Raw genomic sequence first — 19,639 nt, forward strand, 5'->3', positions numbered from 1 at the left:
CGAGCCAAACACCCGTAAGGCAGAGTAATCAACCTTCTTGTTCAGTAGAGTTTCATGAGGGCTTATATTCTTCAAAGCCGTGGAGGGGAGAAGGTTGATGATATAATTAGCTGTGTAGAAGGCTTCCACCCAGTATTTGAGAGGATTTTGACTATGAAACATCATTGACAGACCAAGTTCCACCAAGTGTCTATGCTTTCTCTCTGCAGTTCCATTTTGTTGTGGAGTGTAGGGACATGAAATTTGATGGTGAATGCCATGTTCTTGGAAGTGCTTCTTGAGAAAGTTGTTTGTGAACTCTCCTCCTCCATCACTTTGGAATATCTTTATTTTGGTATTAAGTTGATTTTCGACCAGCTTTTGAAATGCAACAAACACAGACGCAAATTCAGACTTCAATCGCAAGGGAAAGAACCAAGAATACCGAGAATGATCATCAACAAAAACAGCATAATACTTGAATCCTTGGTTTTATACAACTGGTGATGGCCCCCAGAGATCACAATGAACTCTCTCTAGGGGCTGTAAAGCTCTAGAATCAGAAGAAGAAAAACTGTAACTTATTGCTCTTTCCTATCTGGCAAGGCTCACAAATGGGAGAAGTTCTGCTCTTATTCACTTCAATCTCCTTGCAGGCTTGAAGATGCTGAAGAATCCTTGTGTTTGAGTGTCCTAAACGATGATGCCAAGTATCCAGGGTTGCTGCACACTGACGATTTGAGTAGAACGCAACACATTCTTGATTCTACAGCACAAATAGTCCTTTTCTACGAGGACCCTTTGACACCACTTTCTGAGTGGTTAAATCAATTATGTATACAGAATCAGAGTCAAATGTGAGTGATCAGGACAAACTAGAACGTCATTGAGAGGAATAGTACTTTTTGCAGAGGAAATGGTGGTTGATCCAATGTGAGTGATCGGTAGGTAGGCTCCATCTCCTACCATCACAGCATCAGTCCCTTCGTACGAGGTAGCATATTGTAGACCTGAGGTTGAGTTGGTGATGTGAGCGGTAGCAGCTGAGTCAGGGTGCCACTCTTGTCCATTCTCATCAGACACTCGGAGAGATGCAAACGCTTGACTTGGGACTTCACTTTGATAGTTATTATCAAAGCGGTTGTAGCATTTGATCGCCGTGTGACCAGTACGGCCACAAATTTGGCAGATTGGTCTCTCCCCTTGCGGTGTAGAGCTGGATTGATGCTGAGAGAAGCCACAACCTCGAGTACTGTATCCACCTCTTCCTCTGTTTTGACTAAAGCGACCTCCACGACCTCTTGAGTTTGGTTGATACTGGGGAGCACAAGGGTTCGTCTTTTCAGTCATGAAGGCGAGATGAGGATTGGCAGATGGAGAATCATCATACGACTGCAGCTTACTATCAAATCCTTGGACCTCTGAGATGACATCGTTGAAGGTAGGAGTAGGAAGCTTGCTCAAGGAACTTTGGATAACAGTGGTGATAGGGTCGTATTCTCTCCCCAATCCATTGAGAAAGCCAAAGATCTTCATGGACTCATCAATGGGCTTGCCAATGGAGCTCAGAGAGTCACAAATAGTCTTAAACTCACGACAGTAGACAGAGAAGGACTTATCTTTTTTTGACAAAAGCTGCAGGCTGCGATGAAGCGAGAACTCTCTTGCTACACTGCTCTTGTTGAAGTTCTCGGCGAGGGAGATCCAGATCTGCTGTGATGTTTGGAGATTGTGAACATGGCCAAGGACCTCCTCAGACAAGGTGCCAAACAACCAGGAGCGGACTAACTGATCAGTACAGAACCAAGCTTCATACTGTGGGTTTGGAACTTCGGTGGTGACATCACCGTTGACAACGAGACAATTTTTAGATGGAGCCGTGACAGCACCATTAACGAAACCAATAAGCTTCTGACTAGACAGCAGAGACTCGAACTGCGTCTTCCAAAGCAAGTAGTTGCTATCAGTAAGCTTGAGAGTGACCAAACTTGAGACATGAACGTTATCCGGGAAGGGATATGTTGTCGCCATTGATTCACCTGTTAAGGTTGTCAAGGCTCTGATACCATGAACGAACAGAGAAGACAAGGGTAAAGTTGAAAAGAACTTGTATTTCGATGATTATCTTTTAGGTTTTTACATCTATCATATATACACATCTTTTGGAACTGTCTAGAATATACATAAAGCAAGCTTATTCTTGGGTCACAGCTGTATGAGGTGAGTCATCCGACAAGCTTTGCAGAGGACCAAATTTGTTCTTATCTGAGCACGTCACCATCTTCTTCGTACTGTCGCTAACGGTCTTCTTGCACAAGGGTGTGACTACCTTGCTCTTTGTCTTGTTCTTTGTCTGTTTGTGCTCTGTTTGAATGTTTGATGTTGAGACTTGGACTTGGGCTTTTGTTGTGTCAAGGCCCACGGTATTGTCTCTTACAAACGGTTATGGTTTTTAACCATTTTATATGGTTACGGTTCGTATACGGGCCAGTTACGGTCCAAAATACGGTTATGGTTTGATTTTGGTCATGCCTAGTTCCAGCATCATCATAATATCTGACTAGAATTCAAGAGAAGCTTCTTCACACAATCAAGTTTCTTTTTAAAAAAAAAAAATTCTAAAATCACTTAAAATTCAATAATCAAATCTCACCAAATCCCAAAACCTAAATCTCAAAATTCTACAAATTTTAATCAAATCTCCTAAAATTTTGAAATATTAAAATCCCCGCAAATCTCCTAAAATCCTCACCCCCTTAAGAATTAAGATTTTGCAGGTTGCAATGGGAATCGTTTAACTAGTATTTTTTGTATATTTATGCGTTTTCAGTTATTGTTTTTTTCAAAAAAATTTGGTTGTCCTTTTCCATTCATGTATGGTCCACGCTTACTAGTTACTAGTCGATATGCATGAAAAGTCCATGAATGGTCACGTTTAAAATTACCATAATGTCATCATCTTAAATGTATCCGCCGCATTATGCGAAACCCTTCTCGGCCGGCTGTTCAAATTCTGCATCCTCAACCGCCGTCTAGTCTCACTATTGGTGAATTTGTTTTTTTTTTTTGCATTTGCGTTTAGAGCGTTTGAAAACACGAGTGTAAACTCTGGGAAAGAAACGCCATTGCTGTCTCTATCAACAACAATGAGAAATCGAGGTGTTATGAATGAAGAAGATAGGTTGACTCAGTTGCCTGAAGATTTGATTCTGCGGGTACTGTCTTTACTCCCTACAAAAACTGCCATAACCACGAGTGTTTTGTCTAAGCAATGGCGGTCTCTTTGGAAGTTTGTGCCGAATCTAAAGTTCGATTCTGAGGATCACAAAAGCCAAGACCAAACATTTTCAGAGGGTGTTTCCAGATCGATCCTTTCACATAAAGCTACCGTTCTAGAGAGTTTGCGTCTCAAATTTAGCTCAGATAATGTTAGTCCTGTAGATATAGGACTTTGGGTTGGAATCGCGTTTACTCGACATTTGCGTAAATTGGTACTCTATGTTTATTACCCTTCGCATGAGACCTTCTCATTTCCGGCTAGCTTGTGTACTTGCAACACACTTGAGACTCTGAAACTCTCACTTGGTATTATTGTAGATTTACTTTCTCCGGTTCTTATGAAGTCTCTTAGAACTTTGCACCTTGAGTTTGTGAGCTACAAAGACGATGAATCTTTTCGTAACCTGTTATCTGGTTGCCCTGTTCTTGAAAATTTGGTTTTGGATCGAGGTGAGTATTATGACGATGTTGTGACTTTCGTTATTGAAGTCCCGTCTTTGAAGAGACTTGAGATTTATGATTATAATTGTGACGAAAGGTTTGAAGGATATAGAATTAATGTCTCCTCTTTGGAATACTTAACATTCCAAGAGTTGACATTCCAAGAGTTAACAGATTTTGAGATTAGTCTGAATGCGCCGGAGCTGGTGGAGGTATATATTATTGGTGGTTCTTATATAATAGCTGATAAGTTTCTTGGATCACTTAAGTCAGCCAAACGTGTATCTTTCGATTTATTACCCTTGCAGGTAAGTTTCAGCGCTATTGAGTTTTTTTTGGTTATGTCATTGTTATTGCAAGGTACCAATAACTGTTTCATGTACAGATTGTGTGTCCAACTAGTAGTATCTTCTATCAACTGGTATCTCTAGAGATGCATACACGTAAACAAGAGTGGTGGAATGTACTTACGGTCATGCTCGAAATCTCTCCTAAACTACAAGTCCTCAGGCTCCTTGATGTAAGACATTTCATCATTATTTTGGATGGTCTCTCTCTTTGTGGTTATATTTTATAGTCTACTTATGATATAGCACATTCCATTCATCTTGTCTTGTTTGTCTCACCAGTATAGGAATAAAGATGATGATATGGTTGGCGGGAAATGGAATGAACCAAAGTATGTTCCTGAATGTTTGTTGTCTCACCTCGAGACATTTGTGTGGGAAAAATATGCTTGGGATAGACAAGAAGAGCAAGAAGTGGCTACATACATTCTAAGGTACGCGAAACAGTTGAAGAAGGCAACTATCTCCACAAACCCGATCAATTCAAAAAAGCTCAAGAAGTTGGAAGAGAGACGTAAGATGCTCAAGGAGTTGGCTAGTGTTGTCAGAGCTTCCAGTTCTTGCCACCTTGTTTACGAATTCGAATAATCTATCAACTCTTCATAGAGCATGTTGGTTTAACCGGTTATAAGGATTTACATGGGTTTTGGATCTCGGGGATGGTTCCATATTTTGCCATTGGATATTGAAAATTTTCTGAATTTTATCTTAATCCCTATGAGTGATGATATTGATACCACCATCTTGGGATTTTTTTTTTCATTTATTAATAAGTAAACCGGTTGGGTTCGGTTCGAGTTTAATTCGGAGCCGGTTTTGAATTAAAAAGCCCTAGTCTCTTTCAGTTGACGAGCTTCGGTGCTCTGCTTCAACTTGTTGAATTTTGCGTTAAGAGCGATTGAAGTGCGATGTTAGCTTCAGGGAACAGCAAAAACCTGAAGAGTGTTACCGGAATAATGGAACAAGAACAACAGTAAGTTTAGTTTATTTCGTTTATGTTTTGTAAGCTCCAAACCCTAACTCTTTAGTCTTTTCTTCTTTGGTTTTGGTGGGTGTAATTGTAAAGTGAGAGAAATCGAGGCGTTGTGAAAGAGGACTTGATCAGTGAGTTGCCTGAAGAGTTGCTTCTACATATATTGTCGTCTCTTCCAACAAAAAGAGTGATAGCCACGAGTGTTTTGTCTAAACGATGGAGGTCTCTTTGGAAGATGGTACCCAAACTTGAGTTTAACTCTAACTTTCATTATACACATCAATTTTCGGAGAATGTTGGCAGGACTCTGTTTTCACACAAAGCTCCGGTTTTGGAGAGTTTTCATCTCAAAGTTAGTGGTAGATATAGCCAAAGCCGTGCATGTGATGAAATAGATATTGGAGTATGGACTGAAATCGCATTTGAACGTCATGTGCGTGAGTTGGTGCTCGAGCTTTGTTCAGAAAGGTGTGTTAGATTTCCAATTAGCATGTTTAGCTTTAGTACTACACTTGAGACCTTGATTCTCAAGTATTCGGTTCTTGTGGATGTTCCTTCTCCAGTTTGTATGAAGTCCCTCAGAACTCTGCACCTTGAGTCTGTGGATTTCAAAGACAGTGAATCTATTCGTAACCTTATATCTGGCTGTCCTAATCTTGAAGAATTGGTCATTTATCAATGTTACCGTAAGGACGTTGTACTGACATTCACTATAGTGGCACCATTCTTGAAGAGGCTAGTGATTACAGATTACTTTGTTGGATCAGAGAACGGAGGCTATGTGATAAATGCTCCTTCTTTGAAATACTTGACACTTAAAGGGGTTAGTCATTACGGGTGTTGTTTGATTGAGAATGTGCCAATGTTAGTTGAGGCAAAAATTAGAGAAGTTTCTTATATAGCCAATGAGAATATTGTGGGATCTCTCACTTCAGTCAAACGTCTTTTCTTGGACGTATCACCCTTGGAGGTAACTATTCTTATAGCTAGCAATTGAGTTATTTGCATGCTTTCACAATGTTTATATATATGTTCTAATAAGGCTATGATCTTTTTGTATAGATTAAGTTTCCGACTGATAGTATCTTCTATCAGCTAGTCCATCTAAAGATGCATACACGTAGAGAGGAATGGTGGAATCTACTTATGCTCATGCTTAATAGCTCACCTAAACTACAATTCCTTAAGCTCACTGATGTAAGCCTTTTCATAATTAGTCTCAGCTAGCTTCTCTTGGTGGCCTCTCTTATGGGTTTCTAACTTTGATGGTCTACTAATGATTTGCAATTGAATTTCCTTTTTGCCACAGGAAAAACGCAAGTTTAGAAAACGTGGTTTGGTCGGCCGGAAATGGATTGAACCAAAGAATGTTCCTGAATGTTTGTTGCCTCACCTAAAGATGTTTGTGTGGACAAGATACCGTTGGGAAAGTGAACTAGAGAAAGAAGTGGCTACATACATTCTAAAAAATGCAAGACAATTGAAGAATGCAAGTTTCTCAAGAAGACCTATTCATTCCAAAGAGCACCACAAGTTGGAAGAGAGATGTAAGATGGTCAAGGAGTTAGATGGTGTTGTTAGGGCTTCAAGTTCATGCCACCTTGTCTTCGTCGTAGATAGCGTAGAATGATCTTTCTACTAATTTACTAGACTCTTCTTGTCACATAGAACTACCGTATAATTTACATGAAGCAAAAGAATAAACCAAACTTTCTTTTGAATTTTGATCTAATCCCAATGAGTGATGATGATTGATGATACCTTTTTTAAAAAAAAAAAAAATATATATTAATAAGTAAACCGTTCGATTGAAAAACAAAACCGGTTTTGAATTTAAGAAGCCCTAGTCCCCTTCAATTGGCGAACTTCAGTGCTTTGCTTCTCTCTACTTGTGAGTTTTGCGACGAGAGCGACTGAAAATGCGATATTAAGCTCTGGGAACAGCAAAACCCTGACCGACAATGGAACAAGAACAACGGTAGGTTCTCGTTTGTTTCGGTTATTGTTTAGAGCATTTGAATTCCGATGTATAGCGATCTAAATGTTTGATTCTTTGATTTTTGGTGGTTCTAAAGATTGAGAAAGCGAGGTGTTGTGAATGAGGATAGGTTGAATCAGTTGCCCGAAGCTTTGATTCTGAAGATTCTGTGTTTTCTTCCTACAAAAACTGTCGTAACCACGAGTGTTCTGTCTAAACAATGGCGGTCTCTTTGGAAATTGGTGCCAAATCTCGAGTTCAATTCTGAGGATTGCGAAAGTGAAGACCACTCGTTTTCAGAGATTGTTTCCAAGTCTTTCCTTTCACACAAAGCTCCGGTTCTAGAGAGTTTCCGTCTCCTGTTTGGATCAGAAGATGTCAGTTTCGTAGATGTTGGACTTTGGGTTGGCATTGCGTTTTCTCGACATTTGCGTGAATTGGTCCTCGATTTTTATCCTACTGGGAAAGAGACATTCACATTTCCGATTAGCTTGTGTACTTGTAACACACTCGAGAGTTTGAAACTCGTGTTTGGTTTTACTGTAGATATACCTTCTCCGGTTCTTATGAAGTCTCTTAAAACCCTGCACCTTGAGTTTGTTAGCTACAAAGAAGATGCATCTGTCTGTAACCTTTTGTCTAGCTGCCCTAGCCTTGAACAACTGATAGTGTATCGAGGTGAAGATTGTGATGTTGAGGTTTTCACTGTTGAGGTCCCTTCTTTGCAGAGATTAAAGATTCATGATACCAATGATGGAGCTGAGTTTTGGGGGTATGTGATAAACGCTCCTTGTTTGAAATACTTACTAATTGAAGACTTGAGATGTCCAGGGTTTTCTCTGAATGCGCCTGAGCTGTTGGAAGCAAGTATCGTTGAAGCTATATCTATAACCAATAAGAAGCTTCTTGGATCTCCCACTTCTGTCAAACGTCTTCTATTGCATTTATCACCCTTGAGGGTAACTTTGCTGATTTATTTACTTTAATCACCAGTTGTATTCATTGTTTTCTAATACTCTAAAACTTTGGGTCTCATGGATAGATTGCATATCCTACTGGAACTATCTTCTATCAGCTGGTGTCTCTAGAGATGTATACACGTATTGAGGAGTGGTGGAATCTACTCACGCTCGTGCTCGAAAATTCTCCTAAACTACAAGTCCTCAAGATCACTGATGTAAGACATTTCATTATTAGTCAGCTTGCTATCTTTGGGGTTATATTATATGGTCTAGTGATGCTATACATTAAAATTTCTCCCTTGTCTCTTTGGTCTCAGAAATATCATCATGTTGGTGGAAACAGTTTGGTCGGCGGCAAATGGAATGAGCCAAAGTATGTCCCTGGATGTTTGTTGTCACATTTAGAGACCTTTGGGTGGAAAAGATTCGATTGGGGAAGAGAGGAAGAGAAAGAAATAGCTACGTACATTCTAAAGAATGCAAGACGACTGAAGAAGGCAAATTTCTCAACAATTCCCATTGAATCGAAAGAGCTCAACAAGTTGAGAGAGAGACGTAAGGTGCTCAACGAATTGGATGGTGTGGTCAGGGCTTCAAATTCATGCCACCTTGTGTTCAAAATCGATGCATCTTATTGTAGATCAGACTCTTCTTAGCACATAGAGCCTTTCGATTTAGATCGGTTTTGGGTCTTGGGTTGGGTATGGTGCTAGTCATTTGGGTTATTAACTTTTTATGATACAACAACAAAAACACATTTTTTGGTTTAATAAAAAAAATGATGATGTCATCATCTTACGATTCAAGCTAGGGTTTTAATATTAACTGTTGTTCGCTCTGTCACGGTTTTAAATTTGGGCGAGCCTTTTACAAACTAATCATATAAGCTAGCTAGGTTAGCCGCAAAGGGTTTCTCTACGATAGCATTGGAAAGGCATAAACTTGGATTTTGCGAAACTCATTGCCTCTGCCCCCTATTAACGACAATGGAACAACGGTATATTTCCTTGTTTCGTTTATTATGTTCTTACAATATGCTTCATGGTCTACATAGTTTCGTAACTGCAAGCTCCAAACCCTAACTCTTTAGTCTTTTCTTCTTTGATTTTGGTGGGTGTAATTGTGAAGTGAGAGAAAGCGAGGTGTTGTGAAAGAGGACTTATTTAGTGAGTTGCCTGAAGCGTTGCTTCTACATATATTGTCGTTTCTTCCAACAGAAAGAGTGATAGCTACAAGTGTTTTGTCTAAACGATGGAGATCTCTTTGGAAGATGGTACCCAAACTTGATTTTAACTCTTGCTTTCATCGTACACATGAATTTTCGGAGAATGTTGGCAGGTCTTTGTTTTCACACAAAGCTCCGGTTTTGGAGAGCTTTCATCTCAAAGTTAATGAAAAATTTGACTATAGACGTGATCGACGTGAATGTGATGATATAGATTTTGAAGTATGGACTGGAATTGCAGTTGTCCGTCATGTACGTGAGTTGCTGCTTAGTTATTCTTCACCAACGTCTGTCAGATTTCCAACTAGCATGTTTAGCTTAAGTACTACACTTGAGACCTTGATTCTCAAGTATGCGGTTCTTGTGGATGTTCCTTCTCCAGTTTGTATGAAGTCCCTCAGAACTTTGCACCTTGATTCTGTGGATTTCAAAAATAGCAATTCTATTCGTAACCTTATATCTGGCTGTCCTAATCTTGAAGATTTGGTCATTTATCAATGCAACCGTAACGACGTTGTACTGACTTTCACTATAGTGGCACCATCCTTGAAGAGGCTATTGATTACAGATTACGGACCAGAGAGCATGGGATATGTGATAAATGCTCCTTCTTTGAAATACTTGAATCTTACAGGGTTTAGTCATTGTGGGTGTTGTTTGATTGAGAATGCGCCAATGTTAGTTGAGTCAAAAATTAGAAAAGTTTCTTATACAGCCAATGAGAATATTTTGGGATCTCTTAAGTCAGCCAAACGTCTTTTCTTGGACTTATCACCCTTGGAGGTAACTATGCTTAATTATAGCTAGCAATTGAGTTATTTGCATGCTTTCACAATGTTTATATATATGTTCTAATAAGACTATGATCTTTATGCATAGATTAAGTTTCCTACTGAAGTTATGTACTATCAGCTGGTATATCTAGAGATATATACACATAAAGTGGAGTGGTGGAATCTACTTACCCTCATGCTTGATAGCTCTCCTAAACTACAAGTCCTTAAGCTGACTGATGTAAGCCATTTCATTATCAGTCTCAGCTAGCTTCTTTTGGGTTTCTAACTTTGATGGTCTACTAGTAATATGCATTGAATTTCCTTTTCGCCTCAGGAATATCTCAGTTTTAGAAATCATGGTTTGGTCAGCCGGAAATGGAATGAACCAAAGAATGTTCCTGAATGTTTGGTGTCTCACTTAAAGATGTTTGTGTGGACAAGAGACGAATGGGAAAGTGAAGTAGAGAAAGAAGTGGTTACATACATTCTAAAGAATGCAAGACAACTGAAGAATGCAAGTTTCTTAACTAGACATATGGATTCCGAAGAGAGACGTAAGATGCTCAAGGAGTTAGATGGTGTTGTTAGGGCTTCAAGTTCATGCCACCTTGTGTGTTCGTTGTAGAATCTATCTACTGACTACTAGCTAGACTCTTCTTTTGTCACATAGAACTATATTTACATGAAGCAAAAGATTACTAATAAACCCAAAATTTCTTTTTGAATTATCATCTTTGTTTTATTTTATTAATAAGTAAACCGATCGGATTCGGTTCGATTGAAAAACAAAACCGTTATTGAATTAAGAAGCCCTAGTCAACTTCAGTCAGACGGATTTTACGGACAATGGAATGGAACGAAGAACAACGGTGAGTATCCTTTGTTTCGTTTATGTTTAGAGCATTTGAATTCCGATGTATATTGCTTTAAATGTTGATTCTTTGACTTTTTTTAGGTGCTCGATTTTTATCCTTCTGGGAAAGAGACCTTCATATTTCCTAGTAGCTTGTGTACTTGCAACACACTCGAGAGTTTGAAACTCGTATTTGGTTTTATTGTAGATATACCTTCTCCGGTTCTTATGAAGTCTCTTTGAAATCTGCACATTGAGTTTGTTAGCCTCAAAGACGATGCATCTGTCCGTAACCTTTTATTTACCTGCCCTAGTCTTGAGCAATTGATAGCTGCCCTAGTTTTTTGTTTTTTTTCGCCAGTTGAGTTCATTGTTTTCTATACTCTAAAAATTTGGTCTCGTGAATAGATTGCATATCGTACTGGAACTATCAGCTGGTGTCTCTAGAGATGTATACACGTATCGAAGAGTGGTGGAATCTACTCACGCTCGTGCTCGAAAATTCTCCTAAACTACAAGCCCTCAAGATCACTGATGTAAGACATTCATTACTAGCCAAGCTAGCTATCTTTGGGGTTATATTTGATGGCCTAGCGATGCTATTCAATGAATCTTCCCCTTGTCTCTTTGGTCTCAGAAATATCATTATGTTGGTGGAAATAGTTTGGTCAGCGGCAAATGGAATGAGCCGAAGTATATCCCTGGATGTTTGTTGTCACATTTAGAGACATTTGTGTGGAAAAGATTCGATTGGGGGAGAGAAGAAGAGAAAGAAATAGCTACATACATTCTAAAGAATGCAAGACGATTGAAGAAGGCACATTTCTCAACAATTCTCGTTGAATCGAAAGAGCTCAACAAGTTGAGAGAGAGACGAAGGTGCTCAACTAATTGGATGGTGTGGTCAGGGCTTCAAATTCATGCCACCTTGTGTTCAAATTCGATGTATCTGCTTCGGTATCAGACTTTTCTTAGTACATTGAGCCTCCTGATTTAACCGGTAAGCGGGATTTAGATTGGTTTAGGGTCTTGGGTCATGGTGCTAGTCGTTTAGGTGTTCAATGTTCTTTTGAAATATATCTATCATTATGATGATACAATCTTGGATTTTTATGATTTTGAACTTGTCTCACCAGTAAATAAATAAGATACGGTTTGGTCGGCTGGAAATGGAATGAACAAAAAAGTATGTTCCTGAATGTATGTTGTCTCACCTCGAGACATTACTGTGAGTAAAATATGGTTGGAATAGACAAGAAGAGCAAGAAGTGGCTACATAAATTCTTATATGTATTAACTCTTTGTAGAGTAGAGCTGTTGGTTTTTCTCGTTAGAGGGATTTACATCAGGTTTTGGAACTCGGGGATGGTTCTACATTTGGCTATTCAGTATTGTTTGTACCGGGGATTGCACAACACTAAGTAAATAAAGATTTTTTGGGGAAAGAGTGAAGCTGATTCTTTTATTAACGATAAAAACGTGAGGTCGTCACAAACACGAGTCGAGATTGAGCTCGTCAGTTCAGAGGAGAACTAACAAGCGAATAATGACGAGCTCGGAAGCTGAAAAGAATTACACAAAAGACGATAATAGTTTTAGACGCAAAATATTGCTCTCTGGGTATTTCCCCAGGGTCAGGATCCCCTTTCCAATAGATGTCTCGAGCTATTTATAAGCGAATGTAGAGTTAGGGCACTCTAGGGTTTTCTGCGTGAAATCCTGAGATTGTCCTCCGAGGTTGGCCCATTTCCTGCTATCTCTGGTGAGTCTTTGTTAGGCCGAGTTGGCATATGGGGCAAAGCCCATATCCAACAATATTCCCCCCCTTAGTCCAGCAAGCGAGGTATTTCTGTATCAGGCGGGCGTACTTTGAGTCTTAACATATGCCTGTTCGGCGTTAGGCGTACCAGACTACAAGATCTAACTTCGTGCGGTGATGGTTAAAGTGATAGTTTCTGTTGAGCTCGGAGCTCGTTCTGATGTTGTATGCGTTGAGTGTGTTGTTCTGGAGCACGGAGCTTGTATGAATGTTGTGTGTCTTGAGCATGTCTTTGCGGAGCGTGGCGCCTGGCGCGTGGAGCGTGGATCTCATCTAGATGTTATGCGCCTTGAGCACGTTTTTACAGAGTGTAGTGCTTGATAATGGATCTGCAATGGTTGAGGATGGAGTTGCCGCACATAGTTGGTAACTAAGGGTCAGAGAAATTGAACCAGACCGGCAGGCGGAGATTGAGGACGGCGAGATTGAGGTCGGCGAGATTGAGATCGAGGTTGGCGAGATTGAGATTGAGGTTGCCACCGAGAGAGATTTAGGTCGCTACCGATAGTGAGATTGAGGTCGGCGAGACTGAGATTGAGGTCGGCGAGATTGAGATTGAGGTCGCCACCGAGATTGAGGTCGGCGAGTGAGAGTGAGTGAGATTTGAGGTCGCCACCGAGGGTGAGATTGAGGTCGGCGAGATTGAGATTGAGGTCGGCGAGTGAGTTTGAGGTAGTCACCGAGAGTGAGTTTGAGGTCACGAGATTGAGATTGAGGTTGGCGAGTAAGTTTGAGGTCGCCAGTGAGAGTGAGATTGAGGTCGGCAAGCGAGAGAGAGTGAGTGAGTAGTTTGAGGTTGGCGGATGAGATCGGCGGATGAGATCGGCAGATGAGATCGGCGGATGAGATCGGCGGATGAGATCGGCGGATGAGTTTGGCAGATGAGATCGGCGGATAAGGTCGGCGAATTGAGTTTGGATCTCACGCGATCGAGAATGATTCCGAGGTCGGTTCTACGCGTGAGGAAGGATATCAGCAAGTTTAGTTTCGGTTACGCAATCGAGAGTTATCTCGAGGTCGGTCTTGCGAGCAAGGAAGGAGATCGACAAGAAAATGTTGATCATGCGAGTGAGGGGAGAGATCAGCGAACGAAGATCGGCAATTGTGCGCTAGATGGAAATTGTCAGATCGACGAGATGAGATTGGTGTTCATGTTGTGCGCTTGCGTCCCACGTCTTCTCATGGGAGCGACAAGGAGAGATTTGATCGTCAACTTGAGGATGGCACTTGTGAGAGCGCGGGAGAAGGTTGTGAGGTCGGCATCGAAAATGAGGGTAGATATCGGTCATGAGAAGGAGAGTAGAGGTCGTCATCGAGAATGAAAGTGGAGATAGGCGACAAGCTAGAGGTCGGCACCAAGCTTGAGATAGGCGCAAAGCTGGAGGTCGGCACCAAACTGGAGGTAGGCGCCAAGCTTGAAGTTGGCACCAAACTTGACGTCGGCACCAAGCTTGAGGTAGGAGCCAAGCTGTAGGTAGGCAACAAGCTTGAGATAGGTGCCAAGCTGGAGGTAGGCGTCAAGCTTGAGGCAGGCGCCAAACTGGAGGTTGGCTCCAAACTGGAGTTAGGCACCAAGCTATAGGTAGGCAACAAGCTTGAGGTGGGCGTCAAGCTGTAGGGGCAGATAGCGCGAGCGCGTCGAGCATGGGAGCGTGAAGGCGTGAGAGCATCAAGCTTCGAGCATGAGGGCGGCGTGCGCTAGAGCGTCGGTTGTGAGGGCCACAAGCGCGAGAGCGTCGAGCGTAAGGGTGGCAAGTGCGAGAGCATCGAGCATGAGGACGGCGAGAGCGTCGAGCGTGAGGGCAGCAAGCGCAAAAGCGTAGTGTGTGAGCTAGGCGAGCGCGAGAGCATCTGTGAGGGCGGCTAACTAGAGTGCGGCAAGCGTGAGGTTGGTGAGCGAGAGATCATCGAGTGTGAAGGCGTCGAGCACAAAAGCGTAGTGCGTGAGGGCGACAAGCGTGAGCTAGGCGAGCGCGAGAGCATCTGTGAGGGCAGCTAACTAGAGTGCGGTAAGCGTGAGGTTAGCGAGCGAGAGATTATCGAGTGTGAGGGCGCCGAGGCGGTCGAGCGCGAGGACATCGAGCTCGAACGGGAGTGTCGACAAGCGTGATAGCATCGTCGAGCGTGAAGGGAAGTGTCATCAGGTGTGAGAGCATCGTCGAGCGCAAGAGCGCCATCGAGCGCGAGCGTTGAGCGTAAGGGTATTGTCGAGCTCGAGAGTGTCGACCGTGATGGCATTGAGCGCGAAAGCGTCGAGCTTGATGGCTTTGAACGAAAAAGCATCGTGAAAGTGCGTCATCGAGCGCGAGAGCGCCGTCGTGTGCGAGAGCATTGAGCGTACGGGCGTTGTCAAGCGCAAGAGCGTTGAGCGTAAAGGCGTTGAGCGCGAAATTGTCGATTGTTAGGTCATCGAGCGTGAGGAATACGAGCGTATATTCGATATGCATCTCGGCTTTGTGCTTTACCGGCGTAAAGTGGTAGGCGAGACGTACTCGCCGTACCTTTAGGTGCGTCTTTCGTGTCCGGCTTACCCTGTGGGTGTTTGGGGTTGGCAAGAACATGCAAGCCGGAGCTTGGCGTATTAGTTCAGGCGCTTTCAAGATGCTGCGAAACATGCTCGGCTTTTTGCTTGGTTTCGAGATATATTTTACGGGACGAGTGATAACACTCTAATTTACATGTTTTTAGCATCCTTTTTTGTCCATATTTTGCATTGTTCATACTTCTAACTTAGCATTTTTAGACCATTTACTGTAGGAATCAAGTTTTAGAGCATTTAGGGTGTTGTATTTCTGCATTTTCATATATTGGATGAAAACAGGTGCTAAAGAGCCAAAAATGGGGAAAAACAAGGACAACTCGAGCATGTACCCGAAGGAGCCATAGAGCTACAAGAACAAGTCCGAACCCCAACACGATCGAAGAGGATCCAAGAGCGCGAAGAGCAACCCGAAGATCCACCCGAGGAGTTACCCGACTCAAGCCTCGTGCACCCCATCGAGTAGACCATCAAGCAGGTCTGGGAAGCTAGGTCAAATGGGTTTCCATATATAAACCCCCTCTTTCCCTAGCTCGCAAACGAGTACGCCGCAGACCCTCAAACCAGAGAGCGAGAGCTTCTGTGAGAGAACTGAGCGACTCAACATATTTTTCTTGTTTTTGCACTTTTATTTTGTAGTTTTTCATAGATCTTTGATCCCTACTCTTTTCTACTCTACTCTATCTTTTTATTAATGTCATTTTCGTTTATTTCTATGGCTTTATCATTCGTTTCTATGTCCGAGTAGCGTAGCAAAGTTTCTAGGGATGGGATAGATGATTAGGTGTTCTTGATTGGTTAGGATGTTTTAGTTGATTGTTATGATAAATAAATTTCCTTCTAGGTTGATGTTCTTAATGTGGTCAACAGACCGACAGGTTGAGACTAGATCTAGGGCGTTTATAATGCAACAGGCAGAAAGGAGTAGATAAAATGCTTGATTAGGTCAATACTAGAGGTATACTTAACTTTGAATGACAAATCAGATAAGTCTAAGTATATTGACAAAAATGAATTGTTCTTAATGCCTGTTTGTTCATATTGCTAGTGCGACAGTGTGGTAGTATGTTCAAGGTTGATTGTTACTAGTGCGACATTGTGGTGAAAAGGTTTTAGAGATTCATTGTCTAGGAAATAATTGCTTGAGGCATGTAAGGCATCCGTATCGGTCTAGAACACTTAGGATTCGATTACCCCCATCCTTAGGAACTTTCGTATTTCATTCTTTGCATTTTCCTTACTTACTCGACTACTTACCCGATCAGGTACACGATAACCTGTATCGAGTAATACCTCGAGCTGTTCATAGTTCACTTGCATACTCGATCACCCCACTCGATCCTGTACTCGATTGCTTGCATCGAGTGCTTAGGTCGTGTGGTTTACTTGTTTATATTCTCTTGCTTTGTTTATATTAGGATTATTAGAACCAAACCCCCTTATTGCTTGGCTTGACTTGCTTGATTCTGATTGCATCCTATCTGCTAGCATACCAACCATTTGGATTGATAACCCTTTTTACTACAACTGCATAGGGAATTGATACCCTTGGTGAAAACTAGTTTATCAATTTGGCGCCGTTGCCTTTTGGTTGTTTCTTTTTGCTACGTTTAGGATTTCAGGACTTGCTAGATCAAGTTCGTTTGTTTATATTTGTTTCGGATACTGACTTGTTTGCTTTCATCTTTGTTTGTTTTGAATCTCAGGTACCAAAACCCGAGCAAACACCCGACCCGACACTCGATCATCTGATCAAGTTGATTCTCGAGTACACACTCGGATACTTGCCTGTGCATGCAAACACGATCCAGAGGTAGCCAGAACCTGAGTCCTTTCATCGACAACATCGACAGACCTCGGCTACTCAGACGACAACAAGTTCAACCGGAACTAGAACCCATTGAGGAGACGATGAATAATCAGAACGGTCCGCCAGCTCCTCAAGCAAGGACCAGCATAGGAGCAGGAGATGCTCCGACTACTCACACTCAGAGGAATGGCATTGTGCCACCAGCTGTGCAGAACAACAATTTTGAGATCAAGAGTAGTCTCATCCAGATGATACAGAGCAACAAGTTTCATGGACTGCCAATGGAGGACCCATTGGATCATCTAGATGAATTTGATAGGCTCTGTAGCCTAACTAAAATAAATGGAGTCAGTGAAGATGGGTTCAAGCTCAGGTTTTTCCTATTCTCTTTGGGAGATAAAGGACACATCTGGGAGAAATCGCTCCCTAAAGAGTCCATGACCACTTGGGAAGCGTGCAAGAAGGCATTCCTGGCCAAATTCTTCTCAAACTCCAGAACCGCAAGGCTGCACAATGAAATTTCCAGCTTTGTACAGAAGAACAACGAAACGTTCAATGAAGCTTGGGAACGTTTCAAGGGGTACACAACTCGATGTCCACATCACGGCTTCAGTAATACTTCATTGCTGAGCACACTATACCGAGGAGTGGTCCCCAAGATACGGATGTTGCTGGACACCGCAAGCAATGGTAACTTCCTCAACAAGGATGTTGATGAAGGTTGGGACCTAGTTGAGAACTTGGCTCAATCTGATGGCAACTACAATGAGGAATATGATAGCTCTGTGCGATCTACAGGAGAGGAAGATGCCAAGTACAAGAGGGACATGAAAGCCCTCAATGACAAGCTCGATCAGCTCCTCAACCAGCAGAAGCATATCCATGCTATATCAGAGGAAGAGCAGTTTCAACAGCAAGATGGGGAGACTATGCAGCTAGAGGATGTCAACTACATCAACAACCAAGGAGGGTACAACAGAGGGTACAACAACTTCAAGCCGAACCTAAATCTATCATATCGGAACCCGAATGTTGCAAATCTTCAAGACCAAACCTACCCATCTGCAGTTCAAGGGAACCAGACCCAACAGAAGCCTTTTGTCCAGTACAACCAAGGCTATGCGCCTAAGCAACCATACCAAGGCACCTACAACCAACCACCAGGATTCCAACAGCACCAAGGTCCACCGAACCAGTCACAAGAAGCCGAGTTACAAGGTCTTATTCAGCAAATGATTCAGCAACAGGCTACAGCTTCTATGGACATCGCGAAACGATTCGCGGAAATGAGCAACAAAATCGACATAGGATACAATGACCTCAATGCCAAGTACGAATCACTCAACACAAAGGTTCGATACCTGGAAGGCCACCACAACAACCAACCAACACCAAAGATCAATCAACTGCCAGGAAAAGCTGTTCAAAACCCCAAAGATTATGCGATTGCTCAAGCCATTTTCCTGGATGATGACTATGAGGACTACCTCACTGGGGACAGTGATGATCAAGATGGGGAGGATGTGGATGAGTCAATGAAGAAAGAGGCCAAATACTATATATCCGAGTATGAACCCGAGCCTTCACCCGAAGAGACTGATCGAGTTGATGATCGAGCACTGGTTCGAGAATCAGAAACTGAAGAACAACCCGAAGTGGAACCCAATGACCTACTCGATAGTGTTGATCGGATGATGCATCGAGTAGATGTTGAGAAAGGAGATCAGCCTTAACCACCTGCACTGGTAGGAGGGAAGTTAGAGGAAAGGTTCAGTGCTGCACTTGACATCCAGTTGGAGGCTCTTGCAGAGCGAATGGCTAAGCGCAAGGCTCCACCACCTAAGCTTTTGCCCCCACATGAGCTTCAGCAGGAAGCTGCAAAGGAAGCAGCTAGATTGGAGGATGAGGTTAAGGAGGCTGTCAAGGAGATCGGATTTGAAATTCTGAGAAGTGGAATTTGTTTAGATCCCGAGGTAAGAATTAAGGAAAAACTTGAAGATCCTGGCTCTTTCACATTGCCATGTTCAATAGGATTTCGGATTTTCAAGAGCTGTTTGTGTGATCTTGGAGCTTCGGTCAGCATTATGCCGCTTTCAGTTCCTAACAAGCTGGGATTCACCGACTTCAAACTGAGTAAGCAGTATCTGGTTCTAGCTGATAGAACGGTAAGACATNATGAGTCAATGAAGAAAGAGGCCAAATACTATATATCCGAGTATGAACCCGAGCCTTCACCCGAAGAGACTGATCGAGTTGATGATCGAGCACTGGTTCGAGAATCAGAAACTGAAGAACAACCCGAAGTGGAACCCAATGACCTACTCGATAGTGTTGATCGGATGATGCATCGAGTAGATGTTGAGAAAGGAGATCAGCCTTAACCACCTGCACTGGTAGGAGGGAAGTTAGAGGAAAGGTTCAGTGCTGCACTTGACATCCAGTTGGAGGCTCTTGCAGAGCGAATGGCTAAGCGCAAGGCTCCACCACCTAAGCTTTTGCCCCCACATGAGCTTCAGCAGGAAGCTGCAAAGGAAGCAGCTAGATTGGAGGATGAGGTTAAGGAGGCTGTCAAGGAGATCGGATTTGAAATTCTGAGAAGTGGAATTTGTTTAGATCCCGAGGTAAGAATTAAGGAAAAACTTGAAGATCCTGGCTCTT

At 42.4% G+C, this 19,639-nt stretch overlaps 5 protein-coding genes across 5 annotated transcripts; 4 read left to right on the forward strand and 1 right to left on the reverse strand.

The window, feature by feature from the left end:
• On the reverse strand, positions 811 to 2,010 carry LOC104715594. The gene has a single exon (XM_010432986.1). It carries the CDS (start codon positions 2,008 to 2,010, stop codon positions 811 to 813), a length of 1,200 nt encoding a protein of 399 aa, XP_010431288.1.
• LOC104715595 (FBD-associated F-box protein At3g52670-like) lies at positions 3,047 to 4,634 on the forward strand. Its single transcript, XM_010432987.2, has 3 exons — positions 3,047 to 4,007; positions 4,085 to 4,219; positions 4,329 to 4,634. Exons 1-3 carry the CDS (start codon positions 3,126 to 3,128, stop codon positions 4,632 to 4,634), a joined length of 1,323 nt encoding a protein of 440 aa, XP_010431289.1. The 5' UTR covers positions 3,047 to 3,125.
• Positions 4,955 to 6,649, forward strand: LOC104715596 (F-box/FBD/LRR-repeat protein At3g52680-like). The gene is made up of 4 exons (XM_010432988.2): positions 4,955 to 5,019; positions 5,113 to 5,989; positions 6,082 to 6,216; positions 6,329 to 6,649. The coding sequence occupies exons 1-4, from the start codon at positions 4,955 to 4,957 to the stop codon at positions 6,647 to 6,649; spliced, it is 1,398 nt and encodes a 465-aa protein (XP_010431290.2).
• Positions 6,981 to 8,680, forward strand: LOC104715597 (F-box/FBD/LRR-repeat protein At3g52680-like). Its single transcript, XM_010432990.2, has 4 exons — positions 6,981 to 6,997; positions 7,095 to 7,956; positions 8,040 to 8,174; positions 8,277 to 8,680. The coding sequence occupies exons 1-4, from the start codon at positions 6,981 to 6,983 to the stop codon at positions 8,613 to 8,615; spliced, it is 1,353 nt and encodes a 450-aa protein (XP_010431292.1). The 3' UTR covers positions 8,616 to 8,680.
• LOC104715598 (F-box/FBD/LRR-repeat protein At3g52680-like) lies at positions 9,494 to 11,056 on the forward strand. The gene is made up of 4 exons (XM_010432991.1): positions 9,494 to 9,967; positions 10,070 to 10,198; positions 10,295 to 10,570; positions 10,916 to 11,056. Exons 1-4 carry the CDS (start codon positions 9,494 to 9,496, stop codon positions 11,054 to 11,056), a joined length of 1,020 nt encoding a protein of 339 aa, XP_010431293.1.

The sequence above is a fragment of the Camelina sativa genome, chromosome 9, assembly GCF_000633955.1.
Source record: "Camelina sativa cultivar DH55 chromosome 9, Cs, whole genome shotgun sequence".
Lineage (NCBI taxonomy): Eukaryota > Viridiplantae > Streptophyta > Magnoliopsida > Brassicales > Brassicaceae > Camelina > Camelina sativa.

Coding starts and splice junctions, on each gene's coding strand:
- LOC104715594 (XM_010432986.1), bottom strand. CDS start 2,010: ATGGCGACAACATATCCCTTCCCGGATAACGTTCATGTCTCAAGTTTG.
- LOC104715596 (XM_010432988.2), top strand. CDS start 4,955: ATGTTAGCTTCAGGGAACAGCAAAAACCTGAAGAGTGTTACCGGAATA. Junction 5,990..6,081: donor TGGACGTATCACCCTTGGAG/GTAACTATTCTT, acceptor CTTTTTGTATAG/ATTAAGTTTCCGACTGATAG. Junction 6,217..6,328: donor AATTCCTTAAGCTCACTGAT/GTAAGCCTTTTC, acceptor TTTTTGCCACAG/GAAAAACGCAAGTTTAGAAA.
- LOC104715598 (XM_010432991.1), top strand. CDS start 9,494: ATGTTTAGCTTAAGTACTACACTTGAGACCTTGATTCTCAAGTATGCG. Junction 9,968..10,069: donor TGGACTTATCACCCTTGGAG/GTAACTATGCTT, acceptor GCATAGATTAAG/TTTCCTACTGAAGTTATGTA. Junction 10,571..10,915: donor CTTCAAGTTCATGCCACCTT/GTGTGTTCGTTG, acceptor GACTTTTTTTAG/GTGCTCGATTTTTATCCTTC.
- LOC104715595 (XM_010432987.2), top strand. CDS start 3,126: ATGAGAAATCGAGGTGTTATGAATGAAGAAGATAGGTTGACTCAGTTG. Junction 4,008..4,084: donor TCGATTTATTACCCTTGCAG/GTAAGTTTCAGC, acceptor TTTCATGTACAG/ATTGTGTGTCCAACTAGTAG. Junction 4,220..4,328: donor AAGTCCTCAGGCTCCTTGAT/GTAAGACATTTC, acceptor TTGTCTCACCAG/TATAGGAATAAAGATGATGA.
- LOC104715597 (XM_010432990.2), top strand. Junction 7,957..8,039: donor TGCATTTATCACCCTTGAGG/GTAACTTTGCTG, acceptor TCTCATGGATAG/ATTGCATATCCTACTGGAAC. Junction 8,175..8,276: donor AAGTCCTCAAGATCACTGAT/GTAAGACATTTC, acceptor CTTTGGTCTCAG/AAATATCATCATGTTGGTGG.